The following is a 17,250-nucleotide window of genomic DNA, read 5'->3' on the forward strand; positions in this document are numbered from 1 at the left end:
TTGCATGATCTTCATTAAAAAAATATAATGTACCTGCATTGGCAAAAAAAAAAAAAAAAAAAAAAATCTGCTTTACAACCTTGGGTCTGGAAAAACCATAAAAACCCCTAAAAAAAAGCTTGAGCGCGAGGTAAACTTTGTGAATGGCACGACAGGCAGCACTTTTCACCAAGTTCACCGTATGACTCGCAAAGATTCTCAGGGAAATGGACACAGTTTGTGCTGTTGTTAAAGCCCGACTCCGACATTAAATGTGTTGTTCCAACAAATTAATGATACAAATGACACTCACGAGTCACGAGAAAAACTATATCTCTCTAAAAGTACGCTATCGTGCTGCGCTAAAGGACTTCCCGGATCACCTCCGCTTATGAAGCCGGGATCTAATCCTGTTAACATGAAATAAGCCTGCGCTCGAGCAGGTTTAAGATTGCGCACCTGTTGCTATGACAGCAAGTCCAGGATGAGCGTCGAAGAACCAAACAATCCAAGATCATGCCAAATCGCCAACAATCAAATCCAGCTAAGAGAGTTAGCGACGTACGAAGAACGGACCCCTGCTTTGCAGTTAATTAAACATAGTTATAAAGACTCTCGGAATTAGTGGTCATTGTTTGTTTATATAGGCATATTTTTAATGTAGATTACCGTATGCATAATACAATGTGCCATTTCTGCTTCTAAATAAATGTTAGAATTAAATATAATCCTCTGCATATGAAATAACTCTTAATTTATCCACAACAATCCAATTATTCATTCCGGAAAAATGAAACAAAGGAATGGAGTCACGGGGGATGGTCGTTGTCGATGGGCGTGATTAACATTTCAAAGCTTCTGATTGGATCGCCTACAATTCAGTGAATGTTTAATGTGACCAATGAAATCGTTCTATGAGTTTGTCCAGGAAGACTCACAATCACAGACTTCGTTCTTCCCTCTTGAAATTAGCATAGAGCCGTGGATAAAGCTCCTCCTGCAGAGATTCAGCGTTATTGTTCTCTGAACGCGATCATGCCTGAACCAGCGAAGTCCGCTCCCAAGAAGGGCTCGAAGAAGGCCGTCACTAAAACCGCCGGCAAGGGCGGAAAGAAGCGCAGAAAGTCCAGGAAGGAGAGCTACGCGATCTACGTGTACAAAGTCCTGAAGCAGGTTCATCCCGACACCGGGATCTCCTCCAAGGCGATGGGAATCATGAACTCTTTCGTCAACGACATCTTCGAGCGCATCGCCGGTGAAGCGTCTCGTCTCGCTCACTACAACAAGCGCTCCACCATCACATCGAGAGAGATCCAGACCGCCGTGCGTCTGCTGCTGCCCGGAGAGCTGGCCAAACACGCCGTGTCCGAGGGCACAAAGGCGGTCACCAAATACACCAGCTCAAAGTAGAGGATCCGCTCAACACAACACAAAGGCTCTTTTAAGAGCCACACATAATGTCTGTGAAAAGAGCTTTGATCGTACATTATCTTGTACAAAAGTACAACTATAATCTGTTCTGTATTTATTGCAGAGAAAGTGAAAGCCTTTTATTTCTGATTAAGATTAAATGTAATTACTCTAACAGCATATAGGCTTTGATCTGCAGCAAATGTACTATTTATTTATTTTTTTTAAATCAACATTTAGCTTTGAATGTTTTTCTTCTGCACAATCGCTCTTTGTTTTACAGAAACTCTTCAGAGACAGCAGTGATTCTGTAGATCAATCCACTCCTGAAAATACTCTCAACACTTGTTGATCCCGCAGCTGTAGAAGAGGAAGATGATGAAGATGAGGAAGATGATGTGAAACTTGTGCTCCAGTAATGCTGGGATTTACAGACATTATCTTGTCAACATTCACATCTTCCTCCACAAAAGACTGATCAGATTTCCACTGTGAGTAAAATGTTTTATGAGCTTCATAATTCAATAATTATAAGAATTATATAGTTTTACTCAATGCTTCTCTTTTAGTCTGTCAAGCCTATCCAAAAAAACATTTTTTTTACATTTAACAAAGTAATTTGATTATAGTCTGATCAGAGGCAAGTATTGCGGTTTCAACTCAGTCTGAGTATTAGAGTCTGTTATAAACTGCTGTCAAATACATTTATTGTGTTTGTTCCTGACAGTCTTTAAAGGTGTGGTGTAGTGTTATACATTTATGGTGCAATTACATATTCCCTCCACTAGAGGGCCACCTTGTCTTTCATTATGGTGTGGTTACCCGGAGTGAGTGAGAGATATAGATGCACGAGCTTGTGAGCAGCACATGCGGTTGGTGTTCAATAATAAATACCCAGTTCTGAGTTGCATCTACATGTGTGTGTAGTTTAATGAATACACAACACAAGGAGGAATACTACAAAAGGGAAACACAGAATTTGAATGATGAAATGTTTTCAAATGATTTAATTAGACACTAAATGTATAAAGATTTATTATTCAATTATGACTGAAACATTAAGACACATTTTGAATTAGATGGTTTACAAATAATATAAATGTGGAAAAAATAAATAAAGAATAAAACCGTTATGTATGATTAATAATTACTCAAACAAGCAACATTATTATTGTCAAGTTTTCATTATTGATGAATAGACTAAAAACACAAGGTTATGACAAATATAAAGCTTATAAGAACGAATAATCCAATATTTTCAAACCATGTTAAAGGAAAATAAATGCTGACAGAACATTCAAACATGTGGACAGAATATGAACTCTTTAATATCAGATTGAAGTGTCTTCCTCTGTGACGGCGTACTGACTTTGGTCTTCAGATGAAACTGTGAAATACACATAAATGTTTGCGTCAGTGAGGGAATATGTGACTCGAGAGAGAGATCAGACAGAAGCTTTACCTCTCGCTCTGTAACATTTGTAAAGCAGCACGACTGTCGCGAGCAGATACGGAGAAGCTGCCAGAGGAAAACTGAGGATGTGGAAGACAGAAATCTGACCTGAAAAACAGAAACACAAGAACATTATTGAGCAACATTACAGAGCTCTCAAGGGCTTTCAGAAAGTTTCTCGAGGAACCGAAACCACCATTTCCCCTTTACAGCTCTGTATTAAAGGAGTAGTTATTTTATAGTTCAAATATCTTCTTTTATGTTCCACAGAAGAAATAAAGACATACAGGGAACGACATGAGGGTGAGTAAATGATGACATTATAGTATTAATATGTTATTAATTTGAATGTTTAAGAGGTACAAAAAAAACTTTATTTTAGGCACGACACACATGAGCACATAATCAGATTCTTTGCTGCTTTCAATTGAAAAAGTTTTAATTTATGAAAAGTCAGATTTTCTATCGATCAGAATTTATTATAATGCTGTAAAACACTCTTGATTTTATTGAATTGTGGGATGTTTATAAGGTGTTGATTTCACTATATTTCAGAATATTTAGCATGTGATTTGATAGTTCTAGTTATGCGAGATATGTGAAACTATAAACACAGTTCTGTCATGAACTCTGAGTGTTTGTATATGGTAATGTATATGACAATGTTGATATGTTTGGTCTTGAAGGAATAGATCTGCTACGCTGCTGTGAGCAAGTAACACATGCTGTACACAATACATGAATTACCCGTAGCAGATCTATACAGGTGGAGCTGGGGAAGGTGGAGGGTTTCTGAAAGCGTGCGAGCTCATTGGCTACTGATACAGCAGGAACCAATCGGCTGTGCCCTATAGACAATGATGTGATTGCAGACTGAGTTAAAGACCTGTCAGTCAGCGCCATCTAGAGTTTCATGACAGAACTTTGTATTTGTCTTGAACTGATTGTGACAGAGACTCGTATATAAATGTATGGCGTATCTCATCAGACGCTCATGAATAAAATAACCTCTGACTGAGATCCAGCTGTGGAGAGACTGTCCTCTCTCTGTTTTACAGTAGTAGAAACCCTCATGTGACTTTGAGACAGTGATGCTCATCTCTCCTGTCGTCTGATTCTGGATCAGTGATCCGTCTTTATAGAAATCAGCGCTGAGGATCGGGGAGTTTGTAGGTCGATGTAAACAGTGTAGAGTCAGAGTCTCTCCCTCAATCACAGGATCAACAGAACTCTCCAGAATCACCTCGCCGTCTACAAACACAAGATATACATCGACAGCTGTAGTGATGATGCAGGCTGTATTAATCAGAGCCATACTCCAATTATTATTAAGATCTGGAGGGTTCACAATGTTCACTACCATTAATCTCAGAAACTGATACTTTTATTCAGCAAGGATGCATTATCAAATGACATTTATAATGTAATTTTTTAAATTATTTCAAATAAATGATGTTCTTCAATCTTTCTATTCATCAAGGAAAAAGAAAAAAATCCAGAAAAATATGAAGCAACACAACTGTTTCAATATTCATAATAATCAGAAATGTTTATTGACCAGCAAATCATCATATTAATGATTTCTGAAGGATCATGTGACTCTGAAGACTGGAATACAAATACATTACATTCACATGTCCACAAGGGTTATTATAATATATATATATATATATATATATATATATATATATATATATATATATATATATATATATATATATATATATATATATATATATATATATATATATATATATATATAATCCAATATGATAATGTAGTGTATTTTGTTTTATTATAGAGTTGAAATATTGATATTCAATGTGCTGGGTGAAAAATAAATCTGATATTTTCAGTTTAATGCATAATCACATGACTGAATTCAAAATGATAATATTTTAAATCTTGAACTAATTGTTTTTTTTAAATGTTATATAGTTGTAAGAGTGATCGGACTCACCGTGTACAGTGATGTTTCGAGGACGACGCTTCTCTCCAGACTCAGACTCACACCAGTACACTCCAGTGTCAGATGTGCTGAGAGAGGCGATTACACATGAAGATCCTGTTTGTTTTGCACAAGTTTGTGTGTGTTTGTCTGTGAATCTTCTCACTGTCCATCCAGCAGAGTTACTCTGATCCTCACAGCTCAGAGAGAGAGAGTCAGATGAGAAGTGTTGACTTCTGCTGGGCTTGATGACCAGAGACACTGAAGCAGAAACTCCTGAAAAGAGGAAAATCTCAGTCAGAACGGACAGCACAGAGACTGCAGTGACACACAGATCCGGATGAGCACCAGCATAAACCCTCACCAGTGATCCACAGTGTGTGTGCGCTGCTGTTGTGTGTGTAATAGGCTGGTCGTCCTCTCTCTGCTCTGCACGTATAAACTCCTGTGTGCTGTAGAGCGGCAGGACTGAGAGTGTAAGATCCTCCAGCTCCTCTGCTGCTGTCTGACAGATGATCATGATCTCTGAACCAGCTGAACGTCCAGCCTGTAGAGGAGCCTGAAACCTCACAGATCAGAGTCACTGATTCTCCTTCAGTCAGCCACGGCTGTGGAGACACTCGCACTGACGCCTGAGCTTCAGCTGAACAAAACAACATGAGTTACAGAGCCGTAGAGAAACTGATGGAGAAGCTGATCACAACACACACACACACACTCACCTGATACAGTCAGTGTAACAGCATCACTGCGCTGAGAGCGATGAGTGTGTATCTCTCCTGTACAGGTGTATTCACCGCTGTGAGAGAGATCAACACTGCTGATGTTCAACTCTTGTGTTGAGGTTCGGCTGACAGTGTTTTTATATCGGTTGTTGGTTCCCTCTATTTCCCATCTGTACGTCCACTCAGTGTCTCCTGCCCACTTTATATCACATCTGAGAGAGACTGTTTCTCCTCTAAACACTCGTTCATCAGGTCGTACCGTCACCACAGCTTTAGGAGTCTCTGTACAAACACAGATTATTGCATTTATAGTTTCAGAAGTTGTGTAGATATTGTCTCTGATCTGTATTTGTTGCGTCACACACTGCAGTCTCTCTCACCTGTCACATTTACCCACAGTGCATCACTGTAATGTGTGTAATAGACTGGTTTCCCTCTTCCAGCTCTACACCAGTACTGGCCTCCATCAGACACTGAGTCAATCTTCAGGCTGTAGGGGTTTGTCTTCTTCTTCTCTGTCTCAGGGTTCAGTGTGTGTTTGTACCAGTAAGAGTCCCAGTCTCCAGTGGACGGATCCATGCGACAGGACAAAGTCACTGTGTGTCCAGTCAGTGCAGCTCCTGCAGGATCTGATGTGAGTTCAGGCTTCGGCTGTAGATCTGCAGGAGAACAACAACAGATTCAGATCCTCGAGAGTCAGATACATGAGCATTTAAATCACTAAAATAATTTCTTCAGTCCTCTTATAGGAACAGATGTGGCTGATACAGAAGTGAATAAGAGAAGAGTTGAACTACACATCACCGCGTCACTGTCACTCCTCTTATCACATAGACAAGAAAATCACTATCCTTCAGAATATAGACCTATAACTGCTCTTGTTTTAAAGAAGACATTTGGAAGATTATTGTAGAAGTGAAAATTATGAAAGTGAAACAGTAAAAAAGTTATAGAAGTTTGAGTATGAAAATGTATAATGTAAAAAAGATAATTATTTATATAAAATATGTATTTTACAAAATATGTTTTACTTTAAAACTGAAAGCCAAGTTGTGTTCCAAATTTTAGGTTGATCAAACAAATTGCTTTCAGTGAGATTTTGTTTGGGCGCAGTACCAAACTTGTTCACTAGATGACAGCCGAGCTCTGTTACTGCCCATATAAGGGCGTCTCCATTTCCATATATGTTTTGAGTGATCTGAACAATATATTTCCATAATTTTCATACAATTTATGAAGTAGACATCCTATTCAGAAGTAATTTGGGAGGCTTGGCAGTATTTTATTTGCATTCAACGGTAAGACAAAAAATGCTACAGAGAAAAACTGTTGGTTATTGGTTAACAGAAAGTTGCCTTACTATATACAGTAAATAACTGTGATAGATCTAATGGTACATTTAATGTAATTTTGAAAACAAGTTTCTACCAATGTTTCATGATTTTTTCATGTTCATCACTATTTCAAAATAAAGGCCTGATCACGCATAATGAGTATTAAATATTCTAGTTGCAAATTGATAAGTTACTGCTCCTCTGTAATTTATTTTTAAAATCAGTCAGCAACCTTTCAAATGGTATATAGTTTGTCAATATTACTTTAGGTTTTCACTAAGATATTAATGTTTAAAATATATAATGGCAAACGTCCCACTGTGGGTCATGTGACCCTGCAGTCTCTCGATTGGTTGTGTGATCATGATCATGTTTATGAGACAATGATGTTGAACTCACCCTTCACTGAGAGAGAAACAGCAGATCCTGATGTTGATGAGTTTGGTCTTCCATCTCTCTGTCCTTTACACCAGTACTGACCCTGATCAGACTCAGTAACTCTTCTGATAGTGAGAGTGTGTGTGTTTACAGTGTAACGCCCAGACGTCTGTAACTTTACACTGTCTTTAATCCACTCATATCTCCAGTTACTGTGATCAGAGTTTATCACACACTTCAGATCGACTGTTTCTCCAGTGAATACAGGACTGGCTGGTGTCACAGTCACTGTAGATGTGGGTAAAGCTGAGAAGAGACACAGAAACACAAACTGACTCAAACAGTCAGATGATCAAGTCTCTGAGCTTGTTTGCTACACTGATGGTTTAATGCATCTGCAGACCCTTATCAATATATTAAATGGTTTAACAGTATATTTGAAAATATACAGAATAATATATTGTGTTAATATATTACAATATATTGAATAATACACAAGGAATTGCCGCCTTTCATATATTGAAAAAAATATGTGACAATATATTTACTAATATATAATAATGCATGTAATGTTATATTCAGTATACACTTCATAATATATAGATATGTGATCAGATATGGTACTGCATGTGTAATATTGCAGATATATTTACAAGTGCAACTTTCTGACACACTATCACATGCATTAGTACCTAAATAATAAGCACTGGTAGCTAAAGAATAAGTACTAGTACTTTATGTAATAGATACTATCTAAAAAATAAGTACTTATAGCATGAACATAAATACTATATAGGTTTTAAGGATTAAGGTGAAGCCCGGTTGAAGTATATACATTTAGTTTGGTAATATTTCCTTAATATTTTATTTGTATTGTTTTCCCATTATTGTATTATCTATTGAATAACTAAGTATTAGCCATTAATAAGTGCTATCTAATAGACATTAGTATCTAATGAATAAGCAGCTGGTCCTGATGGTGTGCAAGGACGTGTGCTACAAGCCTGCGCTGACCAACTGGCGGAGGTGTTTACAAACATTTTCAACCTTTCCCTTTCCTTGTGTATAGTCCCCACATGCCTGAAATCTACAACCATCGTGCCTGTTAAAAACAAACAAACACGATAACAGGTCTCAATGACTATCGACCGATTGCTCTCACTCCTGTTAATGCAAAATGTTTTGAACGACTAGTAATCACACACATCAAAGACTCCGTACAAGCTGATCTAGACCAATATCAGTTTGCCTACCGGGCAAATAGATCGACTGAGGATGCCATCTGTGTAGCTATGCATGCTGCCCTTTCACATCTGGAAAAGCCCAACACATATACCAGGATGCTTTTCGTTGACTACAGCTCGGCATTTAACACCGTTGTACCAAGCCAGCTGATCAACAAACTGCATGCACTAGGACTAACTCCCTCTATATGCAGCTGGTTACTGAATTTTCTCACCAACCGCCCCCAGTCAGTGCGGTTGGATAAGCATACATCCTCTACCTTAAACTTGAGTACTGGTGTACCACAAGGATGTGTGCTAAGCCCCCCTCCTATATGCACTTTTCACCCACGACTGTCAACCTACCCATGAGTCGAACGTTCTGGTCAAATTTGCAGATGACACGACTGTCATTGGGCTTAAATCAAACAACAATGAAGATGCTTATAGGGACGAGGTCCAGAACCTGATATCGTGGTGTGATATCAACAACCTGGTCTTGAACATCAAAAAGACCAAAGAAATGATTGTGGATTTTAGGACCACTAAAAAGATCACCCACAGCCCAGTAACTATCAAAGATGACGTCGTGGAGAGAGTCTCCAGCTACAAGTTTCTAGGAGTTACCATCACAGAGGATCTCACAAGGGGGAATAACACTGCAGGTATAGCAGGGAAAGCACAACAACGCCTCTATTTCCTGAGAAGGCTAAGGAGAGCTAACCTTCCCCAGAAGCTGATGGTCAACTTCTATAGATGTACTATAGAGAGCATCTTAACAAATTGTATGACAGCCTGGTATAGCAGCTGTACCAAAGCTGCCAAAAAAAACCTGCAGCAGGTTGTAAAAATAGCACAGAACATTGTGATCTGCCAACACTTGAACACCTCCATAACACTCGCTGTTTGAGAAGGGCCAATACCATCATTTTACATTTTACATTTATTCATTTAGCTGACGCTTTTATCCAAAGCGACTTACAATTGCTATATATGTCAGAGGTCGCACGCCTCTGGAGCAACTAGGGGTTAAGTGTCTTGCTCAGGGACACATTGGTGTCTCACAGTGGATTTGAACCCGGGTCTCTCACACCATAGGCATGTGTCTTATCCATTGCGCCATCACCACCCCTAGGTGGTACCTAGGTGATCATCAAGGACATCACTCACCCTTGTCATAACCTGTTTTAGCTCCTCCCATCCGGCAGGCGTTTTCGGTCAATCCGTTTACGCAAAAACAGACTAAAAAACAGTTTTTTTACGACAGCAATAACCATGTTAAATTATGATATCTCCCTGTTGGACCATGTATAGTAAGTTTGTTGGCAATGTGCGACTCACTGTTTAGGGCCAATAATAATTCATGCTGCTATACACTTGTACAATAATAATAGTAATAGTATTGGTAACCTTGCATTAACAATGGATATGGCATTTTTGACAATATTCTGAACAATTTTGAAATATTTTGTATTATGAGTCAGTTTTTTTAGCTTTTATATTGTATTTATTTATTATATTGTTATGCTAATTATTATACTTATTAACTATTTCATCTTGAACTTATTTATTTATTTGTATCTTAGTACATGTATTGTTAACTACTTGTGCTGTTTAATTTTAAATAGGATCTACTTCTCTTTCTCTTTTAAATGCACCTTTGGGGGTTGTCACAAGAGTAATTTCATTGTGCTACTGTCACGGTGTGGTTGTGGAAAGGAGAGCGAGGACTCAAATGCGGAGTGAAGTGAATATTTAATAAAGATAAAACATAAAACAAACAAACCAACAAAGGAAATCAGAAACTAAATCCAACACGGACAGGACAGGACAGGGCAGGACAGGCACAGACACACGTAACAAGTACGACGAACCAGCACAGGACAGCAAACACAGGAAGACTAAATAGGGAGGCAAACAAGGAGGGTAACGAGCAGGACAGGTGGGACAACTAAACCAATAATCAGATAACAAGGGGGAGGGACCAGACAATGACAAGAGCACATGGGCCCAAAATAACAAAACACCCATGTGCACCACAAGACAGGACAGACATGTGACATTACCCCCTCCCTACGGAGCGGCTACCAGACGCTCCATAAGACCAGGGCGGGACGGGAGGGACAGACCAGGGCGGGACGGGAGGGACAGACCAGGGCGGGACGGGAGGGACAGACCAGGGCGGGACGGGAGGGACAGGCGAAGCGGACAGTTCATCAGGCGGCCAGGGCGAAGCGGACAGTTCATCAGGCGGCCAGGGTGGTGAAGACCCCTCGGGCGGCCAGGGCGGTGAAGACCCCTCGGGCGGCCAGGGCGGTGAAGACCCCTCGGGCGGCCAGGGCGAAGACGACAGTCCATCTGGCGGCCAGGGCGGAGACGACAGTCCATCTGGCGGCCAGGGCGGAGACGACAGTCCATCTGGCGGCCAGGGCGGAGACGACAGTCCATCTGGCGGCCAGGGCGGAGACGACAGTCCATCTGGCGGCCAGGGCGGAGACGACACCACCGGCTCAGGAACTGGAACAGACACCACCGGCTCAGGAACTGGAACAGACACCACCGGCTCAGGAACTGGAACAGACACCACCGGCTCAGGAACTGGAACAGACACCACCGGCTCAGGAACTGGAACAGACACCACCGGCTCAGGAACAGCAACAGACACCACCGGCTCAGGAACTGGAACAGACACCACCGGCTCAGGAACTGGAACAGACACCACCGGCTCAGGAACAGCAACAGACACCACCGGCTCAGGAACTGCAACAGACACCACCGGCTCAGGGACTGCAACAGACACCACCGGCTCAGGAACTGCAACAGACACCACCGGCTCAGAAACAGCAACAGACACCACCGGCTCAGGCACAGGAACAGACACCACCGGCTCAGGCACAGGAACAGACACCACCGGCTCAGGCACAGGAACAGGTACCACCGGCTCAGGCTCGGCGGGCGTGACGTGAAGCTCAGGCTCGGCTGGCGTGACGTGATGCTGGATCGGGACCGGCAGGGCGAGCAGCTCGGGCGGGGCCGGCAGGGCGAGCAGCTCGGGCGGGGCCGGCAGGGCGAGCAGCTCGGGCGGGGCCGGCAGGGCGAGCAGCTCGGGCGGGGCCGGCAGAGCAGCATGCCTAACCGGCACGTCAGGGATGGCAGTCACCTCTGGGATGGTCTCTGGATTAGGAACCACCGGACGGTCCGTTGAAGAGGCCCTTCTCCTACTCCTCTTCCGTCTCCGGACCACCGGAATCGGAACCACCAGACCCGACTCAGGAACAGATGACACTGGCTCCGGCTCTGGAACAGCAGACACTGGCTCCGGCTCTGGAACAGCAGACACTGGCTCCGGCTCTGGAACAGCAGACACTGGCTCCGGCTCTGGAACAGCAGACACTGGCTCCGGCTCTGGAACAGCAGACACTGGCTCCGGCTCTGGAACAGCAGACACTGGCTCCGGCTCTGGAACAGCAGACACTGGCTCCGGCTCTGGAACAGCAGACACTGGCTCCGGCTCTGGAACAGCAGACACTGGCTCCGGCTCTGGAACAGCAGACACTGGCTCCGGCTCTGGAACAGCAGACACTGGCTCCGGCTCTGGAACAGCAGACACTGGCTCCGACTCAGGAACAGCAGACACTGGCTCCGACTCAGGAACAGCAGACACTGGCTCCGACTCAGGAACAGCAGACACTGGCTCCGACTCAGGAACAGCAGACCCTGAAGGACTGAAGGGCGTCTCCAGGATCCGAGCTAAACGCTCTAAATAACCGATCAGTGCCCCTCCGGCCATGAGAATGGGCATCTCCTGATCTGTCTCCGACAGGGCAGACGTGGGTTGAACCCTCTCTGGCTGGGCAGACGTGACCTGAACAGTCTCTGACTGGGCAGATGTGACGCTAATGGTCGCTGGCTGGACAGACGCGACATGAACGGTCTCTGACTGGGCAGACGGGACGTGCCCGGTCTCTGACTGGGCAGACGGGACGCGCACGGTCCCTGACTGGGCAGACGGGACGTGCACGGTCTCTGACTGGGCCGGCGCAGATCTCCTCCTCCTCCTCCGTCCTCCCCGACGGACGCCTGAAGACTCGAGGCTGGCCAAAACCACCGATGACGTCCCAACGCTGGATGGATCCAGTGACGAAGAATTCCTCTCCAGATTCCTTTGGGCGCACATTGAAAAATATTTTAACAAGGAGATCCCATTCTCCCTCTCTGCCGGACAAAGTTCGCTCCGCTGAATCCACATGTGGCTGGTTCGTTCTGTCACGGTGTGGTTGTGGAAAGGAGAGCGAGGACTCAAATGCGGAATGAAGTGAATATTTAATAAAGATAAAACATAAAACAAACAAACCAACAAAGGAAATCAGAAACTAAATCCAACACGGACAGGACAGGACAGGACAGGGCAGGACAGGCACAGACACACGTAACAAGTACGACGAACCAGCACAGGACAGCAAACACAGGAAGACTAAATAGGGAGGCAAACAAGGAGGGTAACGAGCAGGACAGGTGGGACAACTAAACCAATAATCAGATAACAAGGGGGAGGGACCAGACAATGACAAGAGCACATGGGCCCAAAATAACAAAACACCCATGTGCACCACAAGACAGGACAGACATGTGACAGCTACACAATGACAATAAAGTACTTCATGAATAAGTACTAGTATCTAATGACTTAGTACTAGTATTTATTGAATACATACTAGTATCTAGTAATAGGTACCGTACTAGTATCTAATATATATATGTACTAGTCACAATTGGAACACATATCTGAATGACAGATCCCATAGAAGTCAATGGCAAAAAAAAAGTGTTACTAACAAAATAATAATTACTAGTCACTATTGGAATAAGTACTAGTATCTAATGAATAAGTACTATCTAATAATAAGTATAGTATCTAATGTATAATAACTAGTCACTATTGTGTTACGTCCAAGGACGTATTTATTTTGTGTTTGTAATCAAGAGTGTTGTTACGTCCAATGACGTATTAATTGTGTGTCTGTTACATTCCGAGAGTGTTATGTGCGTATGTTTTTTTTTTCTCTCTCTCTCTTTCTCTCTTGTGTGTCTGACTAATAGGATTAAGGGCTACCACCTGTGCTCGTTTACCTGTGAGCACTGCACGCGCACTGATTGGTGCATGTCCTGAGGAGTCTAGTACAAAGCAGCAGAGAGAGCGCTGAGGCAGGAGAGAGACATTGCGGCGTTTGAGGTTGTGCTCTTGTGTGTGTGGTCACAATGTGTGGATCCTAACGTGACTCTTAAATTTGCCATTCTTTTCATTTATGTTCAGTAAAGAGTTTATGGGTAATGTAGGGTGGAGGATACCCATAACTTTTCTCCTGTTTAATGGTTAGTTAGGGAGTGAGGGAAGTTATATGTTGTTTTGTTTTTGTTTTCTGTTTTATATAGGTAAGTTAATGCTATTCCCTTTTATGTAGAGGTTTTTGATTTTCTTTTGAATTGGGAGACGTAACAATTGGGGGCTCGTCCGGGATATGAACCCGGGACCTCTCGCACCCCAAGCGAGAATCATACCCCTAGACCAAATAAGTACTAGTATCTAATACATAAGAACTAGTCACTATTGAATAAGGACTAGTATCTAATAAATAAGAACTAGTATCTAAAGAATAAGCACTAGTAGCTAATGAATAAGCACTAGTATATAATGAATAAGTACTAGTATATAATGAATAAGTACTAGTACTTAATGGAATAGATACTAGTATCTAAAAAATAAGAATTAGTAGCGTGAAAATAGACTAGTCGGTTGAAATGATTAAATGTTAAACTGGCTTGCCATAGTATTTATTTTATTTGACACCTGGGTGTTTTTGATTACTGTTGTGGGATATGTTTATGTGAAAAGTAACCTTTGTGTTGGTACAACAAAGACTCGTTGGACTTGAGTATTACATCATGTGTATTTACAGTCCATCTTATTATCTGTTAAATCAGTGATATATTATTCTCTATATATGGAATATAAATACAGTGTTGTATCTGTGAGTTGTTGATTTTGAGTTTGAAAGGAGGAAAGATCCTCTTATTGTAAAACTTTAAAGGGTTAATAATTTTCAGTAATTTTAAATGACTATTTTAATTTTACTATTTGAGTAAAATATTTACAAAAAAATTGTATTTGAGTAAAATACTTAAAGTTTCTATTTCATTTACGAGACTTGTGGTTATTTTAGTCTGTTAATAAGCACACTGATAACAATATCAGTGTGCTTATTAACAGACTAAAATAACCACAAGTCTTGTGGATAAGGGTTTATTGAAACAAAGTTAATAATATTCAGAGATCCCCCCCCCCCCCCCGCCCTCACTTTCTGTCCAATCAGAGATTAATTTAACACCCAATTAAGAACACCCAGATCTTACTTTACGAGTAGCCTAAGACTTAATCAATTAAATTTGTAAATATTACCCAGTCATACAATTAATATGAAGAATACAAATTATTTAGGAAAAATAAAATATTTGCCATATGCATTTCACATATGATTTTTCCATTACATCATATTGATATTCATACTGGCATTAAAGAAACACTCCACTTTTTTTTTGGAAATAGGCTCATTTTCCAACTCCCCTAGAGTGCCGTACCATGGGTGAAGCAGGCGCAATGATATTACGCTACTCGGTACGGGTCACGTTGGAAGTTATACCTAGCTGAGGACTATTTTCAGGCGATGCGTAATATTGCGCCTGCTTCACCCATGGTACGGCAGCAAAGATCCTTGATCATTACGCAGGAATGAGAGTATAGTATGTCAAGGTTTATATAGGAAAAATTTACGAAACTCTTTGGTAATTTTTAAGAGAGAGATGGTAACGGTCTAATCAGATTCAATGATCTATGCTAAAAGTGCTACCTCCAGACACGGAGATCGGCCGAACGGATTCGAACACGGAGCTTCGTGCAGGAGGCTGTGCTTGAGAGCGCCCTGCAGAGGAGCTAGAGCGCCGTGGAAGATCGACGGCAGTGAGGGCCGAAGCCGGCATCTGCGCGTCGGGAAGGGGGGGCGGTGAAGGGGAACGCGAAGCTCGAGGGGAAGGTTCCGGCGAGCGTTCGCGTATGACGAACTCCGGGAGTCTCTGGGCACGGCGCTTCTTCTTCCGCGGGCCACTGGAGAGAGGCAGAGCGACAACTTCGGCGTCAAACATGTTCTGGATGCGCAATGGATGCAGCCACCCGAAGAGAGAGCGATGGCTGCATGTTCACGGCCCAGGCAGAGAGTGCAGATCACGTGGCGGTCTCCGTCGCTGAGCGCGGCTCGGCATGAACCGCAGGAAAATCGGGGCATTTTGCACGGAGAGATATTGCTTTTAAAAGGATACTTCTGTCGCCGGATAGCGTAGCAGATGGCTGAAGGTGGCGAAGACGGTCGGCTTCCTCAGACGCTTTCCTAGGCTAGCTCTCAGAGTCCAGCGATGCGTAGAGCGCGCAAGACAGCCCGCTCTAGGTCTGCCTGCTGCTGCACTGCGTTGACAATATATACAAATTTAAGGATACATTTTTGGCTTCATATCTCGAGCAAAGATGACTTTACCCGGTGCGTAATTTTACATTACGCAGTACGAGAGAACCTCTCGCAAGAGAACTAGGGGAGTTGAAAAATGAACCTTTCCAAGTGTTCCTTTAGGTGGACGATAAGGTAAGGTAATTTATTTATAAAGCACAATTAAAACAACGGGTGGTTGACCAATGTACTGTACAATTTGTAAAAACATGCAACGAGCGAATGTACAAAATACAGTGTAATACATATATCTAACAACTCTCACAAAACAAACAAGCTACCAACATATCAGCAGTTAGACAAAAAAAGCCAGAGAAAAAAGATGAGTTTTTAAAAGAGATTTAAAAGATACTGTAATACTTGTTTGTGGGTGTTCTCGGGGTTTTAATCTAAATATAACTTTAGGAATATAGCAATAAAACACTCGGACATGGACGAGTTCTTCTTTAGCCTCTCTTCACTTTTTATTTCCCTTTCTCTTCCGCTCTCCTCTCTGTCATAATAAAAGTCCTCACAACAACATCCACTTTAACACAAATATATAATGCTGAATTAACATTGAGATATTCAAATATAACATCAGCAATAATCTTTTAATATAATCTGCTACACTTTTATCTCTTACAATACCACTGTGGAGGCAGTTCTAATGTGCAAAGGCAGACTATTCCAGAGTTTCGGAGCCAACACTGAAAAAGAACGATCACCTCAAAATTTACGTCTTGACCTTAGGACAGTTAAGAGTTTCTGGTCAGAAGACCTAAGTGATCTTGATGGTGAGTATATCTGCAACAGTTCTGAGAGATAGGGTGCCATACCATTTAGAGATTTAAAAACAAACAACAAAATCTTAAAATCAATCCTATAACGTATTGGCAACCAATGTAATGAAAGCAAAATTGGAGTGATATGGTTCCGCTTACGAGAACCTGTCAGCAATCTAGCTGCGGCATTTTGAACAATTTGCAAGCGTGTCAACGTCAACTGATTAATCCCTGCATACAGGGCATTACAGTAACCTAAACGTGAGGTTACAAATGCGTGCATCACTCTCTCTAAATCCTCAAATGACAAAAATAGTTTGACTTTTGTCAAAGTTCTTAATTGAAAGAAGCATGATCGAACAACAGCGTTAATTTGTTTGTCAAATTTTAGGGAGTTATCAAAAATTACCCCCAAGTTTTTCACCATGGATTTACCACACATAGATAAAGGCCCTAAATCAACACAGGGGAACTCGGATACAA

General features: G+C 41.9%; 3 protein-coding genes across 3 annotated transcripts in view; 1 reads left to right on the top strand and 2 right to left on the bottom strand.

The window, feature by feature from the left end:
• Nucleotides 1-17,250, bottom strand: part of LOC306988055 (Fc receptor-like protein 5) — a gene marked incomplete at its 5' end in the record, with an annotated part of 72,956 nt that overhangs the window by 34,615 nt on the left and 21,091 nt on the right. The window contains one exon of the mRNA XM_079592756.1: nucleotides 7,249-7,533. Within this exon, the coding sequence (XP_079448882.1) occupies nucleotides 7,249-7,533 (285 nt within the window). The remainder of the gene's footprint in view (nucleotides 1-7,248; nucleotides 7,534-17,250) is intronic.
• LOC306992780 (histone H2B-like) lies at nucleotides 943-1,452 on the top strand. Its single transcript, XM_079601961.1, has one exon. The coding sequence runs from the start codon at nucleotides 1,015-1,017 to the stop codon at nucleotides 1,387-1,389; it is 375 nt and encodes a 124-aa protein (XP_079458087.1). The 5' UTR covers nucleotides 943-1,014; the 3' UTR covers nucleotides 1,390-1,452.
• LOC306994467 (Fc receptor-like protein 5) lies at nucleotides 2,608-7,220 on the bottom strand (the record flags this gene model as incomplete). The annotated part of the gene is made up of 8 exons (XM_079604981.1): nucleotides 2,608-2,776; nucleotides 2,852-2,950; nucleotides 3,851-4,093; nucleotides 4,803-5,066; nucleotides 5,155-5,433; nucleotides 5,513-5,797; nucleotides 5,896-6,174; nucleotides 7,169-7,220. 8 exons carry the CDS (start codon nucleotides 7,218-7,220, stop codon nucleotides 2,721-2,723), a joined length of 1,557 nt encoding a protein of 518 aa, XP_079461107.1. The 3' UTR covers nucleotides 2,608-2,720.

This window comes from Phoxinus phoxinus (assembly GCF_949152265.1).
Source record: "Phoxinus phoxinus genome assembly, chromosome: 2".
Classification (NCBI taxonomy): domain Eukaryota; kingdom Metazoa; phylum Chordata; class Actinopteri; order Cypriniformes; family Leuciscidae; genus Phoxinus; species Phoxinus phoxinus.

Bases quoted from the DNA above. Each gene is read 5' to 3' on its own strand.
- LOC306992780 (XM_079601961.1), top strand. From the start codon at position 1,015: ATGCCTGAACCAGCGAAGTCCGCTCCCAAGAAGGGCTCGAAGAAGGCC.